This window comes from Podarcis cretensis, assembly GCF_951804945.1.
Source record: "Podarcis cretensis genome assembly, chromosome: 2".
NCBI lineage: Eukaryota > Metazoa > Chordata > Lepidosauria > Squamata > Lacertidae > Podarcis > Podarcis cretensis.
Window position 1 is genome coordinate 108,802,337 of NC_137171.1, and position 21,235 is coordinate 108,823,571.

The 21,235-nt window shown below is 46.7% G+C and overlaps 2 protein-coding genes across 3 annotated transcripts; both read right to left on the reverse strand.

Moving 5' to 3' along the window:
* Positions 1-2,080: 2,080 nt before the first annotated feature.
* Positions 2,081-6,865, reverse strand: RPS5 (ribosomal protein S5). Its single transcript, XM_079964131.1, has 6 exons — positions 6,710-6,865; positions 5,172-5,277; positions 4,845-5,054; positions 3,346-3,474; positions 3,009-3,107; positions 2,081-2,200 (listed from the first exon to the last, which is right to left on the reverse strand). Exons 2-6 carry the CDS (start codon positions 5,274-5,276, stop codon positions 2,132-2,134), a joined length of 612 nt encoding a protein of 203 aa, XP_079820257.1. The 5' UTR covers position 5,277; positions 6,710-6,865; the 3' UTR covers positions 2,081-2,131.
* Positions 6,866-8,640: 1,775 nt separating this feature from the next.
* Positions 8,641-20,955, reverse strand: TEKTL1 (tektin like 1). Of its 2 annotated transcripts, none has more exons than XM_079963609.1 (8): positions 20,787-20,955; positions 15,181-15,760; positions 14,267-14,371; positions 12,346-12,544; positions 11,187-11,353; positions 10,172-10,267; positions 9,897-10,010; positions 8,641-8,898 (listed from the first exon to the last, which is right to left on the reverse strand). In XM_079963609.1, the coding sequence occupies exons 2-8, from the start codon at positions 15,733-15,735 to the stop codon at positions 8,698-8,700; spliced, it is 1,437 nt and encodes a 478-aa protein (XP_079819735.1). In that variant the 5' UTR covers positions 15,736-15,760; positions 20,787-20,955; the 3' UTR covers positions 8,641-8,697. The 2 variants fall into 2 exon arrangements, with proteins under 2 accessions (XP_079819735.1, XP_079819736.1); XM_079963610.1 differs by having other exon boundaries at positions 15,181-15,757; positions 20,787-20,952.
* Positions 20,956-21,235: the final 280 nt, after the last annotated feature.

Sequence of the window (21,235 nt, forward strand, 5' to 3'; positions counted from 1 at the left end):
AATAATAATAATAATAATAATAATAATAATAATAATAATAATAATAATAAAAAAAATAAATTATTTGTACCCCGCCCATCTGGCTGGGTTTCCCCAGCCACTCTGGGCGGCTTCCAACAAAGATGAAAAATACACTAAAATGTCACATATTAAAAACTTCCCTGAACAGGGATGCCTTCAGATGTCTTCTGAATGTCAGGTAGTTGTTTATCGCTTTGACATCTGGTGGGAGGGCATTCCATAGGGCGGGCGCCACTACCAAGAGGGCCCTCTGCCTGGTTCCCTGTAACTTGGCCTCTCACAGTGAGGGAACCGCCAGAAGGCCCTCAGAGCTGGACCTCAGTGTTTGGGCAGAACGACGGGGGAGGAAACGCTCCTTCAGATATACTGGACCGAGGCCATTTAGAGCTTTAAAGGTCAGCACCAAGACTTTGAATTGTGCTCGGAAACGTACTGGGAGCCAATGTAGGTCTTTCAAGACCGGTGTTATATGGTGTCGGCGGCCGCTCCCAGTCACCAGTCTAGCTGCCGCATTCTGGATTAGTTGTAGTTTCCGGGTCACCTTCAAAGGTAGCCCCACGTAGAGCGCATTGCAGTAGTCCAAGCGGGAGATAACCAGAGCATGCACCACTCTGGCAAGACAGAAAGTTTTACAGAAAGGAGATAAGTTTGTTTGGATGCAATTCAAAACCCAAGATTTGTGTGGTTTGCAGGCATGACTGACCTGTGAAACCTTCTGCAGATCATGAACAAAAATAAGCTGAATGCAGCCTTCCTAGAGAAACTGGAAATGAAAAATGTCCACAGACTGGATCGCTTGCAGCAAAGAATGGCACTCCAAATGACCTTTTTTAAGCACAAAGGTCTGAGATGTACTACCTTATCCCTGACTGAGGGTAAAACAAACAAGGTAACCTAACTCTTCTGCTCCTGCAAACATGAAAATGACAAAGAGCTCCAGGGAACAGCAACTCTTCCACATTCCTTTAGAACAGAAGTGGGCAAAATGCATATTGGGATCTACCAAGTAGGTACCTAAGGTGGTTTGCAGCAGATAACCAGAGACCTTTTCCCAGGTGTCTAATGCAGTAACTTGGGCAGTTGCTAGGGAGAGGACCTTTTCAGTGGCAGCCCCACCAGAGGCTCACCTGGTGGCATGCGCTATGTTATTTCAGGGCAAATCATAAGGAGAGCATCTTGTTATCTCCCATGGCTTTTAATCACAATCTAAAGGTAAAAGGTAAAGGTACCCCTGCCCGTACGGGCCAGTCTTGACAGACTCTGGGGTTGTGCGCCCATCTCACTTAAGAGGCCAGGGGCCAGCGCTGTCCGGAGACACTTCCGGGTCACGTGGCCAGCGTGACATCGCTGCTCTGGCGAGCCAGAGCCGCACACGGAAACGCCGTTTACCTTCCCGCTGGTAAGCGGTCCCTATTTATCTACTTGCACCTGGAGGTGCTTTCAAACTGCTAGGTTGGCAGGCGCTGGGACCGAGCAGCGGGAGCGCACCCCGCCGCAGGGATTCGAACCGTCGACCTTTCGATCGGCAAGTCCTAGGCACTGAGGCTTTAACCCACAGCGCCACCTGCGTCCCCACAATCACAATCTAGGGGTGCTTTATTTCTGCACCAAGTTCCCATTGGGTGCGGTTTATGCTAGCTTTAAGTGTTCAGTTGTTTTAGCTGTGTTCTGGGTTGGTTATTGCTGTAATTTATTTAAGAACACAACAGCCAAACTAGATCTGATCATGGTTCCATGTTGTCCAGCATACTCTCCAAGTAGTCAATCAGGTGGCTGTAGAGAGACCACAAGCAGGACTTGAGTGTGACAGCAACTCTTCCCACTTGTGATTTCAAGCAACTGACATTCAGAGGCACACACAGTGTGTCAGGTACAACACAGCCATCTTAGCTAGTAGTTCCTGACAGTTTTAACCATGAATTCTTCCAATCCTCTTTTTTAAAAAGCCATCCAAGGTGGCGGCCATTGCCTACCTCTAAACTGCTACATCACAACACAGATTCTCTTTATAGCTCCACATGCTTCAGAAGAAGGTGGATCGCAAGGAAGAGAAGCAACACAGTGTGAAAATGAGAATTTATTTGCTTTGGATATCCAGCAGCAGCAGCTCTTAACGGTTGGACTTGGCCACACGCTCCAACTCATCCTTCTTCTTGATGGCATAAGAGTTGGAGGAACCCTAGAAATGGGAGGCAACCATGAGACACAGACATACACACACAGCAGCATGATCCCAAGCTCAGCCTGAAGCAATCTGCTCAAATAAATTCTTCCCAATAGGTGGCAATTCCAGTCACCCCTCCAATGAACAGCTGAAGGAGCTGCTACAGAACAGTTGCAGCAACTGGTACACACACATCATGGATACCATTTCAGCTAATTAAGACTATGGTTTCAATCCCACAACACCGTAAGCTTTTTGGGCCAAATACCAGGTTGCGTGTCAAGCAATCATTTTACAACAGAGATTATGTTGCCTGAGAATGCTATTAACAGCTAGACCTAGAGCAACTGTGGGCTGCTGTGACAATGTCTGTTTCAGGAACTGCTGCACAAGGCATCTCTTAGGCAACCTACAGCTAAAATCTTCAAGGAGTGCTGCACTTGTATATTTTGCAGTTTAGGACAACTATCGCCGCAAACCAATTCACTCTTGGGGTTATAATGAGAGCCCTATTTACCGTCCCTGCATCTGGCTTTGAAAACCCTGCTGCTGATTTCCACGTGACAACAATTTACTTATTCCTACACTGCCTTTCAGGAAAACGCTGCTCTTGCATAAAACGTAAAAACATAAAACACAAGAACCCAACACTACTAGAAAATATGTTTTCAAAATTAAGACGCAGCAGCAGTTAAAATGCTTCCAAAGCAGGAAATTAATTAACCACACACTAGAATAACAACAGTAAAAAGGCTTAGAATGTGCCACTGTCAGGATGCTACTTAAACCCCACTGAAGGAACTTGCTATTAGTTGATTCTCACCTTAGCTGCATTGATCAGCTCATCTGCTAGGCACTCAGCTATGGTCTTTATGTTGCGGAAGGCAGCTTCACGAGCCCCAGTGCAGAGCAACCAGATAGCCTGCAGGGGGGAGACAGAGATTACATTGGCGTGCAGAGTCAGCTGAGAAAATGCTCTTCCTTAATCACAGAATTGTTGGAAGGGACCCTGAGGATCATCCAGTCCAACCCCCTGCAAGGCAGAAATCTCGACTAAAGCACCCCAGCAGATGGCCATCCAACCTCTGCTTGAAAACCTCCACCACCTGCCAAGGGAGTTCATTCCATGGTCAAACAACTCTTACAGGACAATCCCATACCTGATTGACACGACGCAAAGGTGACACATCAACAGCTTGTCTTCTCACTGTGCCAGCTCGGCCAATACGGGTAGAGTCTTCTCGAGGGCCACTGTTGATGATGGCATTCACCAGGACTTGAAGGGGGTTCTGTAAAAAAGATACAAGCAGGTTAAGGCTGCAACTACAGTCTACTCCAGGAAGTAACGTACAACTTCTAACAACAGCCAATGTCATGACTTATACAAGACACATCTCTTCAGACTCACTTTCTCCTTCTGTATAATGGACACAGCCCACACAAGTGAAGATTAGCAAAAAATATTCTAGGTTCATATACCAGAAATGACTTACAGGAAGTTAATGACGAGGTCTCCCATCTTCCTAGACAATAAAATTGGTCTATGAAATATTCTACAGTTACCACTGGTACAATCCCTCCAATGAGAGACACAATTCCTCCAAACTAAAAACAAAAAAAACAAGGCTAGAGAACAAAGGTAATATATACTTAAGGAACTGAGAAGAATCCTGTAAGCCCATCCACAAAACCTGCAAATTTCATCCCAAGTGAACGCGAGACCTGCCCAAATGTTAATTCACATAAATGTTCTTAGTATGTAAGAGTATTACTAAGACTACAGGAAACACAAGATGCACAGCAAATCAGGATAGCCCAGTAAATACAAACCTATGCAATTCTGTACTTTTGGGGAGCTTAATTTTCACCCTACCATATCCAGAAGGCTTGGTAGTGGAAACCTGTGTCTAATACTACAATTAAAACACTTGTGAAAATGCTAACTGCTTAACACCTGCTAAAAGCCTAACACAAACCAGGCAGTTCTACGGCAGTTCTGGAAACCTGGCAAGAATGGAGATTGCTTTTAGTAACAAATCACTTATTTGTATTGGAAAACCCACAATTTCACTTATGAGTACTTTAAGAACTCTTAAGTGGATGCGAGTCAGAACCAATTTGATTTGATAGTTTTTAATTCGTCAAATGGGAAAATAAGATTGCAACATATATATTTAGCAATCCGTGTACCTCGCTGGCCCTTAGGGAATGGATTAAAACCTTTACATCAACCAAGACCCGAACATATTCTGAGAAACACAGTACTTTGCATCACATTGAAAATAATGGGAAGCGTGTAATGGGCCACATTAGTCAACACAACTTGTGTCTGATGGGTTGGGAGGAAACTTAAGATTTTTCCATTGCTTGCCTTCTGAATCAACATATAATGGGCTATCCTTCCCAAAATACACTGCTAGTGAGTAGAACATCGACTTACTGTTTAGATGACTAAAACACGTTTCTTAGTCAACTAATGTTTTCTACAACTACTGTGTAGCAAAATTTTGCTTCAATGTGCATAGCTAGGCTTCAAGAAAGATATTTCTTTCTGGTGGGCATTTATCCATCTCCTCTCCCTCTAGCCTCCAGGATCAAAAACCCATCTCACAATATGTCTGCTTCCACAGACAGCTTTTCTGCTCCGTGTCCAACTCACCTCTCCTGTGAGCAGATGGATGATCTCGAAGGCATGCTTGATGATGCGCACAGTCATGAGCTTCTTGCCATTGTTGCGTCCATGCATCATCATCGAGTTAGTGAGGCGCTCAACGATAGGACACTGGGCTTTCCGGAAGCGCTTGGCAGCATAGCGCCCAGCACTGTGTGGCAAATACTTGGCATATTTCTCCTTCACTGCAATGTAATCCTAAAGAAGCATAAGGAAAAAGTATTAGGAAACAAGCAGGGACGCAAGCTCATTCTCCACCGGAAGACAACACTGTCCTAGAGCTCTGCCCAGGTTGTTTACAACCTCATTCCATACCTGCAAGGAGATGTCACTGATCTGCACATCATCTGTACTCCATTTCCCAAACAGCTTGATATCAGGGGTCTCTGCCACAGCAGGGGCTGTCTCCCAGTCAGTCATTCTAGAGGTGGAATAAATAACTATTAGGTCTTGAATTGGCCCAATCTACCCTTCAATGGCTCAGGTAGAATATGCAAACTGAACCTGTACTGGATGCCACACAAAAGTGATTTTTTTTTGCTAGCAGGGTCAAGTACCTTTATGCACATGAAAGGTATGAGCTGGCACCCTTTACTGGTACACAGGACATCAAATATTGTGAAGACACAGAACAAGCTTCAAGACTTTTGCACAGGTTTGGGTAGGTATCAATTATGTGTGCTACATCCCGCATTCAACATCTTTAATACAGCCCATATACAATTCATTGACTGTTTATCATATGCACCCAGACACTGAATACAGATTCTCTATCTGTTTGTGCCATGTACAGAACTTGAAATTCCATATGCTCATTCATTCAAATCTGGGTTACCTTGCTCACTATCAGATCCACCACTCGAGCCATTTCCAAAATAAAGAAATAAATACATCAAAATTGGCCAACATGGTGCCCATCCTATGTTTATCAACTTCAGCTCCCATCATTTCTGACCACTAGCCATGCTGGCTGGGGCTGATGGGAGCTGCAGTCAAACAATTTACAGATGCCATCATCTTAGCTACCTGTAATGTTGCTGTATTCTTGTCTAAAAAGTTAGGGCACTGTTTTTCACCCTCATTTTGAATGTGAAGATCTGGCGCCCCAAACCCTTGGGATAATGCAACTGAGACAACGCAGGTTGACTTGTGCAACAAATTAAAGAAATGAAATGCTATCTTTGCTCAAAGTGTCAAAAGTGTATGACTGCAGGCTTGGTCCCTTCCTTCCTTCCTTCTTAAGCAAAGGTGGGGAGATCTGCAAAATCGGGCCTACTTTCCCATCTGTGAACTGCTGGAGGAAAGAGGGCTCTTGAAGCGGGCCTCATATAAAACTGGTGGGGCTAAATACGACTTGCAAGTCTGGCTGAAGCATATTTTATGGTTGGGAGGGACCCCAAGGGTCATCTAGTCCAGCCCACAGTAATGCAGCAACCAGCTAAGGAAGGCCAGATGGGGAGAAAGCCAAGCTCGCTCGCCCTCCCCTCTTAAAACGACTATTGCTGAAATAAAACTCATCATATTCCCCCTCCCCCCCAAGGGGCCGAGGGAGGGAGGCGCAACTGGTCCTCCGTCTCCCTCCATCACAACAACCCTGCGGAGTAGCACCGAGGGCTGACGAGCGGCCACGTGGCCCCTCAGGCGGGATCTGAAGCGGGCCTCCCCGTATAGTGGATTCACCGCCGCCGCCGCCCTCGGTTTCTCTGCGCCTCCCTCCTCCCGCCCCACGCGCCCCTTCCCGGCCCCCCAGAGGCCTTCTTCTGGCCTTCACGCCGGTTGATAGCCTTCCCCGCTCACTACCCCCCAATAAGACTCCGGTTTCCACCCTTCCCCCCCCCTCCGTAGAAACTCACATGGAGGCGCTTCGCTCTCCTCCCCGCGTCCCGCTCGCTCGCAGAGGCAGAAAAGGGCCACGCGCGGGGTTACCCAGAGTCTTATGCACGGGCTACCGGCTTCCGGCGCGCCATACGCATGCGCGGCTACGTTCTCAAACTCTCTCGGCGAACCAAGTTCTCGCGTGGTTTGTTCCGCGCGCGCGCGCGCGCCTGTGACCACCCTCTACTTCCGATTCAAAATGGCAGCCTGGATGCCGAAGAAGCGGTTGTTGAGGGAACTTACGTTATTTTTCTTATATTTTGCCCTCAGATCAGACCACCCCGTCTTTCGACGTTTTGTCACGCTTCCAATGTTCGGTTGTGGGGTTTGTTTGTTGTTGTTTGGCACCTCTAAATATAGGTAGAGATTCTACAAGTTAAACTTTTTTTTCCCCCGTCTCTCCGGCGGGGTTTCCGGTGCGTTTTATCGCGTTGTTTCGGGAGGTGGCGCATGCGTACTGTTAATTTTAAACGAAGCGCAGCTTATCCCTGTGGCAGTCGGCGAAGGCCGGATTTCGAAGTCTGTTCGAGACAAGTACATGGCGGGCGGCGGGGAGCCCTATAAGAAAAGCAGTAGACACTTGCAGTGGGGCGGCTGTTTGGTGTCTCAGAGTTCTTCTCCTAGCCTGAAACGCTACAGCAGGATTTCCCAAACTTAGGTGTCCAGCTGCTTTTGGACTACAACTCCCATCATCCCTAGCTAACAGAACCAGTGGTCAGAGATGATGGTAATTGTAGTCCAAAAAACACCTGGAGAGCCAAGTTTGGGAAAACCTGCACTAGAGGCATGGCATGCTCAGTGACCATGCTTTGACTGTGTGTCTGTGTCTATGTACACACACACACCCCACCCTATACCCGGAGGTCTCAGGGTGGTTCACAGAACAAAATCAAAATATGAAACCACAAAATATACAATCAAAATAAAAACAACAACCCAATAAACCCCTAGTATCAATTTCAGAGCAGCTGAAACGGGTTCCATTTATTATGCTGCCCAGATGTGTCGCTGGAATATATTCATCTCTTTCCTCCCCTTGGTGCTACCCAACATACGTACACCCATCTGAATAAAGGCTTGCTTCTGAGCTGTTGGGAAAATGTGTCCTCCCCATATTTGGGTTGTGCCCAGTCTGGTATGCCCTACAATGCCCAGACTGTCTCACTGCATTTGCCCAACCACCCCTGATGGGACACTGCCATCCTGCTGCCTGGCACAAATGCATGTGAAACCCACTGTTGCTTCCTATTGGCCACTACTACAGTTCCAGGTAGTTGCATACTTGACATCTGTCTCCACCAACACATCTCTGACTTAACAGATTTGGATTCTGTCTTTTGCTGTATTCATAGTGAATAGATTATGCTGTTCCTCTCGCAAGAGGACTCCTTTCCCTTGAAGGAATCCTACTGCAGACCATTGTTAAAAGAAAACCAACCTGATCTATCGAAGGGGCTCATGGCAAAGTGTCCACTTGTCTCACTTGCAAAACAGGGCCCCTCCTCTCACCAGTACACTCAGATCTTTGTCTCTTCCTACTTCCTAACTGATACCAATACCTAAGTAAAGTACTTGGTGGGGGTGGGGGTGAGATTTTTTCCTGAAGAAGAGAATTCAAAGACTCCATTTACACAAGATGCTCCAGCACTGACTGTATATTTAATATTTAACACATAAAGTTTATTAGTGACAGATTTGGATTTACTGATTCGATTCTCAAATAGAAAAGTACTTATTCTTGTCATTCATGAAATCATGCGCCCCTCTAAAAACTTGGGATTGCATTTTCTATATATGTATATATAATGATTGAGCTTTAAAATGCTGTATTATTAGATTCTCTATTGTGTGACTGCAACCAGTCATATATTTCCCCTCATCCCCAGTTGGGAGGAAATTATACTGGGCCTTTCTAGCATGTTCAGCTCTTTATTTGTATGATCTCTCCATGCATTTGCTCTGCTCCTTAGGTGTAGACCAAGTCAAGAACCTCATTCATGTTAGTGCGTGGAAGCATGCGGCGCTGCCGCAACCGTTTAATACTGCCATCCACATGGTAGCCTGTCTGCTTGTCGTGAATGCAGTTGCGCAGGTAACGCCGGGTGGCTTTGAGCTGATCAATGTTCTCCCCTGTTTCTGCTATAGAGCGATCTAACTGTGCCGTGGACTACAAAGAGACACAAAGGCAGAAAAAGACAAGTAAGCAGATGGTCTGGAGTCAGGGAAGATGTCCCCACCCGTCAGCTTCCCAACCACAAGATGGGTTTGCATTGTACAGATAGTTCAATTTAGCAGTGTTGCCTCCAGTCCTAGACTCACTTACCTGGGCAGTAAGTTCCATTGAACTGAGTAGGATTTTCTTGTGAGTAGACATCTATAGTGGAAATAGCCCAATTCCTATACATGCAGCACAGGCAGGGAGCCGTTTTTAGTCTAAGGACTGCATGCCAGTGGGAGATGGGCCCAGCAGCAAAAATGGGTGGGAGCAATGGTTTCAACAGACTACATTCCAGAAATTCAGAAGCCTATACAGTGGTACCTCGGTTTACGAACTTAATCCGTTCCAGAAGTCTGTTCTTAAACCAAAACTGTTCTCAAAGCAAGGCACACTTTCCCTAACGAGGCCTCCCACTGCCAGTGCCCTTCCACTGTTCGGATTCCATTTTTAGACCGAGGTAAAGTTCTCAAACCAAGACACTATTTTCAGTTTTGCGGAGTTTGTAAACCAAATTGTTCTTAAACCGGGCTGTTCTTAAACCGAGGTACCACTATACAAACATGCCCACCTTCATCCAGGCAAAAAAGAAGCAATTGTCCATCTCTAACCTGTACCACTTTACCTGCATAAGTTTCCAGCTTTAGGAAGAGAGTCAACTAATTTTTGCAAGCATCAGCAATCAGTTCGTCGTCAGCGCTTCCAAAGCCCTGCCCCTTTGCCAGCAGTGGTTTTATTTCAAGCCACATGGGCAGAGGAAAACAGGTCACCTGACATCATTATCAGATAACTGACAGGTGGGCAAACCCGCCTATCAGCCAAAGTTGGCCTGTAGAAGATGTGGCAGGGGAGGGCAGGGAATAAGGATATGGCCCAGCAGCCAGATCTAGTTCTCCACCCCAGTTGTATTACAGTCAAAGGCCTGCTCGTTATCCCTACTGGCATCCTACCTGGTTGAGGATTGAAGCTTCAGGCAGCTGTGTTCCTACATGTCTTTGGTACACCTGCACCACTGGCCGTGTCAGCTTCTCCCGTGTCTCCAGGTACTTGCTACTTTCAGGACCCTGTGGATACAAAAATGGTTAGAATCAAAGGAGGATTCCTAGGGGTGGACAGGGAAAGGGGAGAACAAGTCCATCCCAGCCAATCTCCAAGCAGGCAGAGCTGGAGGGAACCGGAATGTGAAGACCCACAGCACTGGCGCTTCCCAGCTCTTACTGCTCACCAAGGCCATGCCCCGGGTAACACGCATCTCATGCTGGAAACGCTGGCAGCGATGCAGGGTGCTGCGAGTTCCTGCCAGAGTAATGTCAAGCCGTTCCTACCAAAGAGAAAACAATGAAGGAGATGTTGAGCTAGATTGTTTGGAAACACGAGGGTGCTGTTGATGGGAAAAGATGAGAATGCGTGTGCAGACACGCAAAGAGTAGGAGCAATTAGAAAAGGGGACAAATTTCCGACTATTAAGTTTCGCCTACTTGAGAACACCACAAACTCCTCACACCTTACAGCAGGGCTAGCTAACTTTTTTGGACTGAGGGCTGTATCTTGCTCATACACACAACACACAGAGACACATGCAAGCCAGATGAAGGGGGTGGGGGTTATCACTCATCCCTATTCATTGAATGGTTGATCTAATGACTGGAGAAGGGGTGAATTAATATTATGCCGCTAAACATTACAGAATACCAAAGCAGTGTACAAGAGCAATGCAAATTCAGCAGGCCTCCAAAGAGAAACTGCGATGATGCTTTTAAGTCAACTCAATGTGTGCGAGAGGGAGAGATTCTGACTGGGGCTGCAGTAGAGGTGAAAGCCCACCTGCTTCTCCCATGCCAGTCCTGACACATCTCGGGGGTCCCTATGCCCGCTGTTTATGTTTTTCAAAAGATACAGCATGCAAGGTCTAATAACATGAATCATTATCACATCTACTTGGGCCCTGAGCTACTAGCTACCACCACATTTTGTAACTTTGCTGTGCAAGAAGTTTGTGTGTGTGTGTGTGCAGTGGCCCAATTTCTGTGTTGCAGAGGCATGTTTAATCGAGAAGGCAGGAACAGCTTTGTTGACTTTGAGCAGCGCTGCATAAACAAGTTTCACAGATGCATCCACTGAGGCTGAGACTTAGCATTAAAAAGCAGGGTTTCAAGCCAATATGTGGTTCTGTATGCACATGGAAGGATAATTTCATGTGTAACACAGCCAATTTGTCAGCATGTTGGGTCTCCCTTTACCTTATGACAGAGAGTCTCATCCCTCTTGCCCTGCAGGCTGTTTTCAATGGTGGTGTGGGCTGTATTGCGGGTGTCTTGCGCTTCACTGATGGCCTTTTGCATCTGTTGGAGCACATCCTTTGTAAGAGAGGTGAGGCGCCGGGCATCCTCTAGAGCTGCCGCACACTCTGGAAAGGAAATTGGAATGCTTCTAAAATCTGGCTTGTTGGTTCTGTTAAAATGTTGCATGATACCCCAGCTCCAGTCACCTCCCTTTACCAGTAGGTTACTCTCTGACACTGCCCCTGAAATAATCTCCTATTTTAAGGAAAGTTTCCAGTTCAGTTCTGTGTTTTTGTCTTGGAGCTATAAAGTACCAAAGTTAAGCCTGTGCAAATCTTTGTTGTTGTTGTTCCTGCATGCAAATTCTTGATTTTGAGCCATGCTGGTTTACAGTCTGCCCTGGAGAGCTGTGACCAGTCATTATAGACCAGGGGTCCTAAACTGGTCCACGTGGCATGTCTGGATTTGTGGTTCAAGTGCATTAGCATATGTTGTTGTTGTTGTTGTCGTTCAGTTGTGTCCGACTCTTCTTGACCCCATGGACCAGAGCACGCTAGGCACTCCTGTCTTCCACTGCCTCCCACAGTTTGGTCAAACTCATGCTGGTAGCTTCGAGAACACTACCCAACCATCTCGTCCTCTGTCGTCCCCTTCTCCTTGTGCCCTCCATCTTTCCCAACATCAGGGTCTTTTCCAGGGAGTCTTCTCTTCTCATGAGGTAGCCAAAGTATTGGAGCCTCAGCTTCACGATCTGTCCTTCCAGTGAGCACTCAGGGCTGATTTCCTTCAGAATGGAGAGGTTTGATCTTCTTGCAGTCCATGGGACTCTCAAGAGTCTCCTCCAGCACCATACTTCAAAAGCATCAATTCTTCGGCGATCAGCCTTCTTTATGGTCCAGCTCTCACTTCTATACATCACTACTGGGGAAACCATAGCTTTAACTATACGGACCTTTGTTGGCATGCAAATCTAGGCCAACCCATTATATTTGAGGGGCCAGAGACAAGCACTGCCCCTCATTTTCATGTAGCCTGCCCAACGTATGAATGGCAAGTACAGTAATATGAATTGTAAATAATTTTACTTATGGAAGCTGGGGAGGGATTTTCCCCTTACCTGGTGTGAAGGCTGCAATGGGGTTAGGGATGGGTGTCTCGTTACGCTCCACCCAGGGGGATGAGGGACGGCTCAGCCCAAGCCAGGAATCACGCCCAGCCCCTAGGAGAACCATGCGGAAAGGTTGTGGCACCAGGTCCAGAACGCGGCCCCGTTCATTGCACAGCATGTTCAGAGTCTGCCGACATGTGCCCAGTGCCTGCAACAAGTCGTTGGGTGGAAGAAACCATGGTAAGAAACTAGCTTCCATCCATGCCCCTCCAACCCCAAATCTGAGCGACACCATTTAGGTGTAGCGGGGGGGAGAAAGCTCACACCGCCAGCAGCGACTATAATCCAACTCCTTCCCTCTCCGAATTGCCTCCTGCGGTGACAGTTCCATCCAGTTATTATGTTGAATTGCTGCATAAGGGGTCACAGCCACACCATATATTTAAAGCACATGGCTTCCCCCCAAAGAATGCTGGGAACTGTAGTTTAATTTCACAGGACTACCAATCCCAGCACAGGTAACGAAGCTACCTCACCTCCTGAGATCATAGGATTCCGCCTCTGTGCTGCATAAGCAGTACGTGTATTGCTGCCTTAAAAATCATTATATAAGAAAAGCAAAAAGTCCCCAAAAGCAGAATACAGAATATAGCAATATAACAAAAAAGTGAGGCAATCCTAAGCTTTCATATTTGTCAAGGGTGTCAACTAAGACCAAATAAATGGAAGTGTCCCCAGATGTTTTGAAAACGTTTTAAATTTTTTGTTTATCTAAAAACCAATAAGAATTATTTTAAAAAGAAGAAAATGTCTTTCATTTCCTTTGTCTTCCCTTTAGAGGGGATAATTACAAGTGCAAAGCCCTTCTGTGTATGCAGGGGGGTGATATTGCGTTGCTGATTTTATTCTGATTATATATATATTTGGTGTCAGAGCTGCCTCCAGGTCCCAGCTCACAGAGGACCAACGCTAGGCTGTAGTTATGTACAAAAGTCTTTATTGAGGTTCAGTTTCCATTTTAAAGCCGCAGCGCGCAGCTCTACGTCTCGACCTTAGACCGGCGAAGTCCCGTCTGAGTCTCCGCCCCCTCCACACCAGTTTAAGACTCTCGCTTTGCTCCACCTCTTCCTAAGTTCCTTTCTCCTCTGGGCCCTCCTGCCCGCTAGGGTTTCATCCTTCCTGGACTCCTCTGACGCTGACCCTGATGATTCTTCCCCCTCCTTCCGGCGGGCTTTAGGACCTGGTTCCCTATCCGGGCTACCTTCTGTGCCGCTCGCCTGTACATTTGAACTTGGCGCGCGCGCCCAGCCTGCAACTTTCCTCTTGACCGTTCCCTCGCTCTCCGATGGAGGCGTGGCCAACCCTGACTCATCTTCTCTCGCTGGTGGTGCATATGTGGGCTCTGACACCTGGGACTCCTCCCCCCCACTACGCTCTGGTGGGGAAGCTGGTCCTGATTTCCAACTGCTGCTCTGGGAGTCCCCGCTGGCCCCTTGCTTCTGGGGTGTCCCCCTTGGGTCGCCCCTTGCCCTGCCCATCGGCGCCCCCTTCTGTGAATCTTCCGATTCGCTGGAGAGGCTCATGGAATCTATCGGGCTGCTGTCATCTTCTCCTACGCTGCCCTCGGATTGCTCCCCCTTGCTCTCCATCTCCTCTCCTCCCTGCGCTCCCGCTGAGTCCCTGACATTTGGTTTGTATGTTGATCTTTTCTGTGAACCGCCCTGAGGCCTCCGGGTATAGGGTGATATATAAATTTTTTAAAAAAAAAAATTTATTTATTTATTTATTTATTTATTTATTTATTTATTTATTTATTAATTATTATTATTATTATTATTATTATTATGCTGGTGTCCACCTGGTCTGCCTCCCTTGCCTGTACAGGTTGTGGAGGCTTGTCCCTGCCTTCATTCCCTGCTTTGTTTCCTACCTTCATATGATCTTCTGACATCGCCATCATCCCTTCCAGCTTGGCTTTCTGTTTCAGAAACTCATCCTTCTCCCATTTCATCAGTGCATCTACCTTGTCAGGTACCTACATACCAGGGAGAGGAACAAAGGTTGGGTGGGTGAATGGTTGCAAAATAGACTGCATAGCACATGGACACTTCGAGATTTGCAGTACAGTCATACCTCGGGATGAATACACTTCAGGTTGAGTGTTTTCGGGTTGCACTCTGCGGCGACCCAGAAGTAACGGAACAAGTCATTGGAACACGTTACTTCTGGGTTTTGCCGCTCGTACATGCGCGTGACGCTCAAAATGACATCGCACGCACGCGTGGAAGCGGCAAAACGCAACCCGCGCACACGCAGTTGCGTCTTACGTTCACTTCAGGATGCCAACGGGGCTCCGGAACTTGGCCCATCTAGCCAAGCATCCTGTTCACATAGCGGCCAACCAGATACCTCTAGGAAATGAACAAGGAGGACCCGGGCACAACAGCAACTGGCATGCATAAGCATATTGCCTCCGACAGTGGAGGGAGAACATGGCCATCAGGACGAGTAGTGACTGATAGCCTTGGGTTTTTCGTAAGTGGAGGAGGAAGAAGAAGAAGAAGAAGAGTTTGGATTTGATATCCTGCTTTATCACTACCCGAAGGAGCCTCCAAGCGGCTAACATTCTCCTTTCCCTTCCTCCCCCACAACAAACACTCTGTGAGGTGAGTGAGGCTGAGAGACTTCAGAGAAATGTGACTAGCCCAAGGTCACCCAGCAGCTGCATGTGGAGGAGTGGGGAAGTGAACCCGGTTCCCCAGATTACGAGTCCACCACTCTTAACCACTACACCACACTGGCACACTGGATGGCTTCACTGCAGGGTTCAGATGCAGGTCTCACCTTCTCTACTTCCGGTCGGTGCTCCCGAATGGCCTGGCTCTGCTTGTTGGTAACGAGGCCCTGGCGGATTTGATCCAGCGTGGAATCCAGTTGTAATCTCCAACGCAGCAGCATCTTGAACTGGTCGTTGATCTCCAGGAGTGCCTGCCGCAGGCGGCTCACCACCAGCCGCGTCTCCCTGACATACTGGGCCACATACTCGTTGTTCTTGAGGGTGGCGTAGTCTCGGCAGCAGGGCAAGGCCATCTTGCACACCCAGGGAGGGGGTTTGATTTTGCTCCTCCACAGGGTCACCCCCGGCCCCTCCGGTGGCTTGCTTGTCACCTCTCCAGTCGGATGGACATCGACCTTGAATTTCCAAGAGTCGATCTTGGTCTTTTTCTCATACGGCGTTTCCTCAGGCTGGCCTGGGGCTCGGAGCGGACACCATAGGTCGAGGGCATCCTTTGCGCAGCGCTGCGTCAGCTTGGAGGTTTCGTGAACGGTGGCATGGGTGTCCCTGTGCCATTTCTCAGCACCTACCAGGCCTGTGACCAAGTGGGCAGGGGGCCCCATGGCTGCGGTGGAGCGGCTGTTGCTGCTGCCAAGGAAGAGGAGCAAAAATCACTCTGCAATCCTGCTGCAACTTCATGGGTCAGGATGCCGCTGCGGTTTGAGAATAAACTACCAAGTGGTGGGGCCAAAGTTGGACGGGACCTGGAGGGGGACTGTGAAAAATGCCATTGTGTTCTGTATTGAGAGGGAGAGGAAATGGATCTACATTGGTACATACGCTTCAGGTTACATACTCCGCTAACCCAGAAATAGTGCTTCAGGTTAAGAACTTTGCTTCAGGATGAGAACAGAAATTGTGCTCCGGTGGCGTGACGGCAGCAGGAGGCCCCATTAGCTAAAGTGGTGCTTCAGGTTAAGAACGGACCTCCGGAACAAATTAAGTACTTAACCCGAGGTACCACTGTATTCACCTGTTAAAATGCATTTAGGGATGGGAGAGAAAACTTGCTCAGTTCTCTTTTAATGGTGTACCTGTCAGTGTGCACTTTTGGAAACAGTATGCAAACCTAAACATAGCCATCCTTCAAGATTCACAGCTTCTCCAAATTTTGCATTAGTCCAGATAAGTAATGTGTACAAAATGCATAAGGTAAAGGGACCCCTGACCATTAGGTCCAGTCGTGGCTGACTCTGGGGTGGCGGCGCTCATCTTGCTTTATTGGCCGAGGGAGCCGGTGTACAGCTTCCGGGTCATGTGGCCAGCATGACTAAGCCGCTTCTGGCAAACAAGAGCAGCGCACGGAAACACCGTTTACCTTCCCACCGGAGCGGTACCTATTTATCTACTTGCACTTTGTCGTGCTTTTGAACTGCTAGGTTTGCAGGAGCTGGGACCGAGCAATGGGAGCTCACCCCGTCATGGGGTTTCAAACCACCGACCTTCTGATTGGCAAGTCCTAGGCTCTGTGGTTTAACCCACAGCGCCACCCGCATCCCTTACAAAAATGCAGATGGTTGGGTAATTAATGAACAAAAAATCCACAAAAAATGTTCGTGAAAAGAACTTACAAAAATGAACTATGTTAGGGAACACTGATTTGCAAAGATAAGTATATTAGACAAAACTGCATACAAAATATGTGTGTTAGGAGAAATTTACGCTAAAATGCTTACGAATTTCTATAAGGACTTTTTAAAACAAACGAACTGCAAACTGATGTGGGCATGTGGAGAACTGGACATGAGATTGGAAAAATGAGAAACCAAGAGAAACTGAAATTGACAGATTCACCCATCCCAAAATGCAGTGGTGCCCAATGGTACAAATGTCACTACGAACCATAAAACACCGTTCTAAACACCTGACGCCAGCTCGGTCTCAGGTGTCAGCTGGAGATTAAAAGAGTTCAGCATTTCTAAAATTGTGAAATCCCCCTCCCCGGCCCCCTGCCATTCCTGGTCCCAAATTTTAGCATTTGCAAATGCTAATTTGGACTTCAGCTTCTTCTTCTAAGTATGTGTGTCTTTCTGTGTTGGTGTGGGTGTGGAATATTCACATTTTGAGATGGGAATCTCAAATTCTTAGAACCCGAATCTGAGACAGAGCAAAATTTGGGTTTGAGGTTGGGGAGTAAACAACTAAAACCAGTGCTTTTTTCTATAAAAAAATGTTTCAGGGTACTCTCATTTTGACTCAAGAAAATCACCATTTTATAGTTCAAATTGGGAAAAATAAATACAGTAAATGGACAAAAGTACAAAGATTCACGATACTTCCAGGTTAGCGCCTCTGGCAATGGCTGAATTCCTCTGATCGGGAGGAACTTGCTCCGTGGATTTTAGGGTCTGACCGCCACGGCGAAGGCAGAGACCCACTAAAACCACAGGCGGGAGAAGCCTGTGGACGTGGGATTCAGCTGGCACCTTTTGCGCCTTCCCTATTCGCGGGGAAACCCAGTTTCGGGGATCCGGAGCGACGTGGGGTGAGTGGCGCGGTGCTTTGAATCGACTGCTTTTTTCATGGAGTGAAGCCGCATTGCTGTTGCCGGAGAGCGCTGACTTTTTCCTGTGGACAATTTGATCTTGAAACAGCTACCCGTGAGTAGAATGGAAAATTGGATTTTTAAACGTCTTAATTTGGCATCGAACGGGGGAGGTTTTAAACAGGAAGTCCGCCTCCCCTTTTTGTAAATAGACTAAAGCAAAGAGGTTGCAAGCTAAAGTCTTTGAAAGTCTTTTGTAAAGAATTAAATTTCCACCGGCTAAAATTGTTAAACCCCCCTTGGAAGCAGAAGAGGGGGGAAATTTTAGATCGTCTAAGCCTGCAGGAGAGAGAGCGAAGAAAGATAAATTATCACCGTTTTGAACCTGGAAAAGGGCTGCCAATAAAAGTGACGTTTTGGGAAAGTTCATTGACTGTGAATAAAACCTATGTGGACAGATAGCTAAACAAGAGAAATATATTGTTTCCATTGTTTCCTTCTGCGCTCAAAAAGGAGCAAATGTAACTGAAAATTGAAACTAATTTTGTTGCTGGATCTGCGTTTAAAAGGATTGATACAAATAGAAATTGTTTCCTCTAGAGGGAGTCTTTGAAACTGTTACAGGAGTGGATCTAGGGAATTTCCCAGCTGCAGAGATAAAAGACCGTGAGAATCTTACCTTGAACGGGTAAGAATGTCAACAGAAGAAGCCTTAGTGACTGCATTTTGTAAGATAAGTGCTTTATTGGATCAGCTTCATAAGAAGACAGATGTTATGATTATTAAAATTGATAATCTGGGACAAAATGTGACTGACTTGGGACAAAAAGTGAACATCTATACAGAAACTACGACATGGCAAGTTGTGGAGAAGGCGAGGGAGGAAGTGGTTGTTGAACCTCAAGTAATACAAGTGGAGAGAGCCCCAGCCTTACAGAGGCAATTTGATGAATATAAGTTGTTGCCTTCTATGACTGAATTTAGAGAAAGTCAGATTTTGAGGATCGGAGCTTCGCTTGGACTGGAGAAGGAAAGATGGACAGATCCCCTTATATAGGGATGTTCTGGCTTTTGGGATTTGGATTTGGGTCAGGAGGAGATCGGAGTTGTGGGGGCCTCCAGCTTTGGAGGGATTTTGAAACATGTCCTGAAATATCTTTTGGACTTTAATTTTGACTACGGAGAATGGGCTGACCTGTCGAGAAGGAATAAAGACATTCTTAGGTTGGAGCTTCCCCGAGATCTACTCCTCAGCGCCAAAGGAAGGAAATTAAGAACAAGATCAGCAGAAGTAAAGCGTATGTATAAATATGAAGAAGATCTGCAGAAGGGACATGGAAAAGAGTTAAGAGCCTCAGACAGAAGATCACCGGGTTGATAGACCATATGGAATTGACAGAAAGGACTGGCAGAATCCGAGACCAGGGAGAAGAGACGGTGGAAGAAGATTGGAAAAAAAGTTTAAAAGTTATTTATAGAAATATTGTAAAATTAATGAGTGTTAGAAAAATGTTGGAATGAAATTACATGGCTTTAGTAGAAATGATATAAGGAGTTAAGTACAAATAAGTTTTATAGTATTAATGGTAAGATAAGGTTAAAATAAATTAAGATAAGAATGGATTTGCTGAAATAATATCTAGAATTCAAAAAAGGGAGGTGTGAGGAGGTCGATGAAACAAGTAAATGAAAGACAAAGAAATGGAAAATTGGATGTGTTTTTAACTGTTTTTGCTTTTATTTTTGTTTTGGATGTATTGTTTTTTTGTTTTTTTGTATTGTAATGTATTGATTTGTTTTGCTTAATTTTTTTTCAAAAAAAAATTTCTTTCTTTAAACTTTTAATAAATATCATTTTAAAAAAAAGTACAAAGATTCACAAAATGTTTAGGGGTATGCGAACCCCTGCACCCCCCCCCAAAAAAAAAAACCACTGACTAAAACTGTGAAAATACTGTACATCTGATTTAAACATTTGGGATGGAATTCTAATTTTGGCAGGTGGCAACTTGAGCTCTAAAATCTTTTGTGTTCCATTAAACTGGTCCAAGGTCCTTTAAGCATCTGCCCTTGCCTGTCATGTGCTCCACACATTCAAACGATAAGCAATGGTATTGCTTCAGTCCTCATTGCTATTAGCCCTGATCTTTCATAAGAAGAGCCTGCTGGATCAGGCCAGTCCAGCATCTTGTTCTCATAGTGACCATCCAAATGCCTGTTGGGAAACCTCTGAGCGGGATTTAAGCAAAAGAGCCCTCTTCCCTCTTGTGGTTTCCATCAACTGGTATTCAGAAGCATTCCTGCCTCTGACCTGGCCATCTCTTGGGTTCTCCCCACCTGCTCAGAGCAGATTCATTGAAATTAACCTACATGAGTTAATAATATCCATTCAGTTCAATTGGCCTCCCATAAACAGGGCAAGCAGCTCTGGCCTCCAAGCTCCTTGTCCAGGCATAGGTAAACACGGCCCTCCAGATGTTTTGGGACTACACCTCCCATCATCCTAGCTAACAGGACCACTGGTCAGGGATGATGGGAATTGTAGTCCCAAAACACCTGGAGGGCCGAGTTTGCCTATGCCTGTCCTAGTCCGACACTTTTACCGCTACATAATCCCACAATATTCCAGAGCTTGCAACACACGCTGCAGATTTATCACACAAGAATATACAATAAACTAGTTTTGTGGATTTCGATGGATCAGACCAGGCATAGGCAAACTCCAGCCTTCCAGATGTTTGGGACTACAATTCCCATGATCCCTAGCTAACAGGACCAGTGGTCAGGGATGATGGGAATTGTAGTCCCAAACATCTGGAAGGCCGGAGTTTGCCTATGCCTGGATCAGACCCAAAATCCAACCAGTTCACCCTTGTGTCCCAAAGTTGCCTCTTTCCCTGCTGGGGGAAGCCCAGTCTTACCTGCAGCCTGCAAAGAGGAATACTGGAATAAGGGGGTATTAATGAGGACAGTGCCCAGTGTTGTGAGCGCGAAGACCCCACATACCCCCTAGAAAACGGCGCAATAGGAGAGGCTGCACCTCGTGACCTGGCCTGGGTCCACGATGGGGAATGATGGAGGTGGGAAGAGGGGGGTCAAGTTAGCTGGGCCTGCTTGAGCTATCTTTACCTGGGTCCAATAAGGCTGAGATCTCTAGGGCAATGTTAAGGGCACAGGCCTCGGGTCCAGCCTTCCGGGAGGGCATGGGAGGCCTGCGTCTCTTGCCTCACCCAAGCGGACGGTGAAGTCCTCCAAACAGGCTCTTCTCTGGCACAGGCCAAGCCGTCCCTGTCACTTCAGCGGTGTTGGTTGCCATGGCAGCAGGTGCTCGCCTCACAATGCTGCTGCCTTGCCAGAGATGCCTCACATAAGCGGAGGCAGCAGAAGCCTCTGAGAACGAGCAACAGCTCGTCTTCCTGTGTATTCAGAGAAATTTGAGCCGTCGAGAGCAGGAGGGTTTGCAACGCGATGTAAGCAGCAGAGACTTGTAATCTCAAGGTCTGGGTGCTGCTTTTACTGCATTCCCTATTTGGTTTCTGGCATCTGGTTTCTTCCCTTCAAGCAGCTCAAGGTGGCAA

Bases quoted from the DNA above. Each gene is read 5' to 3' on its own strand.
- RPS5 (XM_079964131.1), bottom strand. From the start codon at position 5,276: ATGACTGACTGGGAGACAGCCCCTGCTGTGGCAGAGACCCCTGATATC. The intron at 3,475-4,844 runs GTGAGTTGGACA...TCTTTTTTACAG, and splicing joins TCCATCTGCTCACAGGAGAG to AACCCCCTTCAAGTCCTGGT. The intron at 2,201-3,008 runs GTGAGAATCAAC...TCCCATTTCTAG, and splicing joins AGCTGATCAATGCAGCTAAG to GGTTCCTCCAACTCTTATGC.
- TEKTL1 (XM_079963609.1), bottom strand. From the start codon at position 15,735: ATGGGGCCCCCTGCCCACTTGGTCACAGGCCTGGTAGGTGCTGAGAAA. The intron at 14,372-15,180 runs GTGAGACCTGCA...CCTGGTATGTAG, and splicing joins ACCGACCGGAAGTAGAGAAG to GTACCTGACAAGGTAGATGC. The intron at 10,268-11,186 runs GTAAAGGGAGAC...TCTCTTTGGTAG, and splicing joins ATGAGACTCTCTGTCATAAG to GAACGGCTTGACATTACTCT.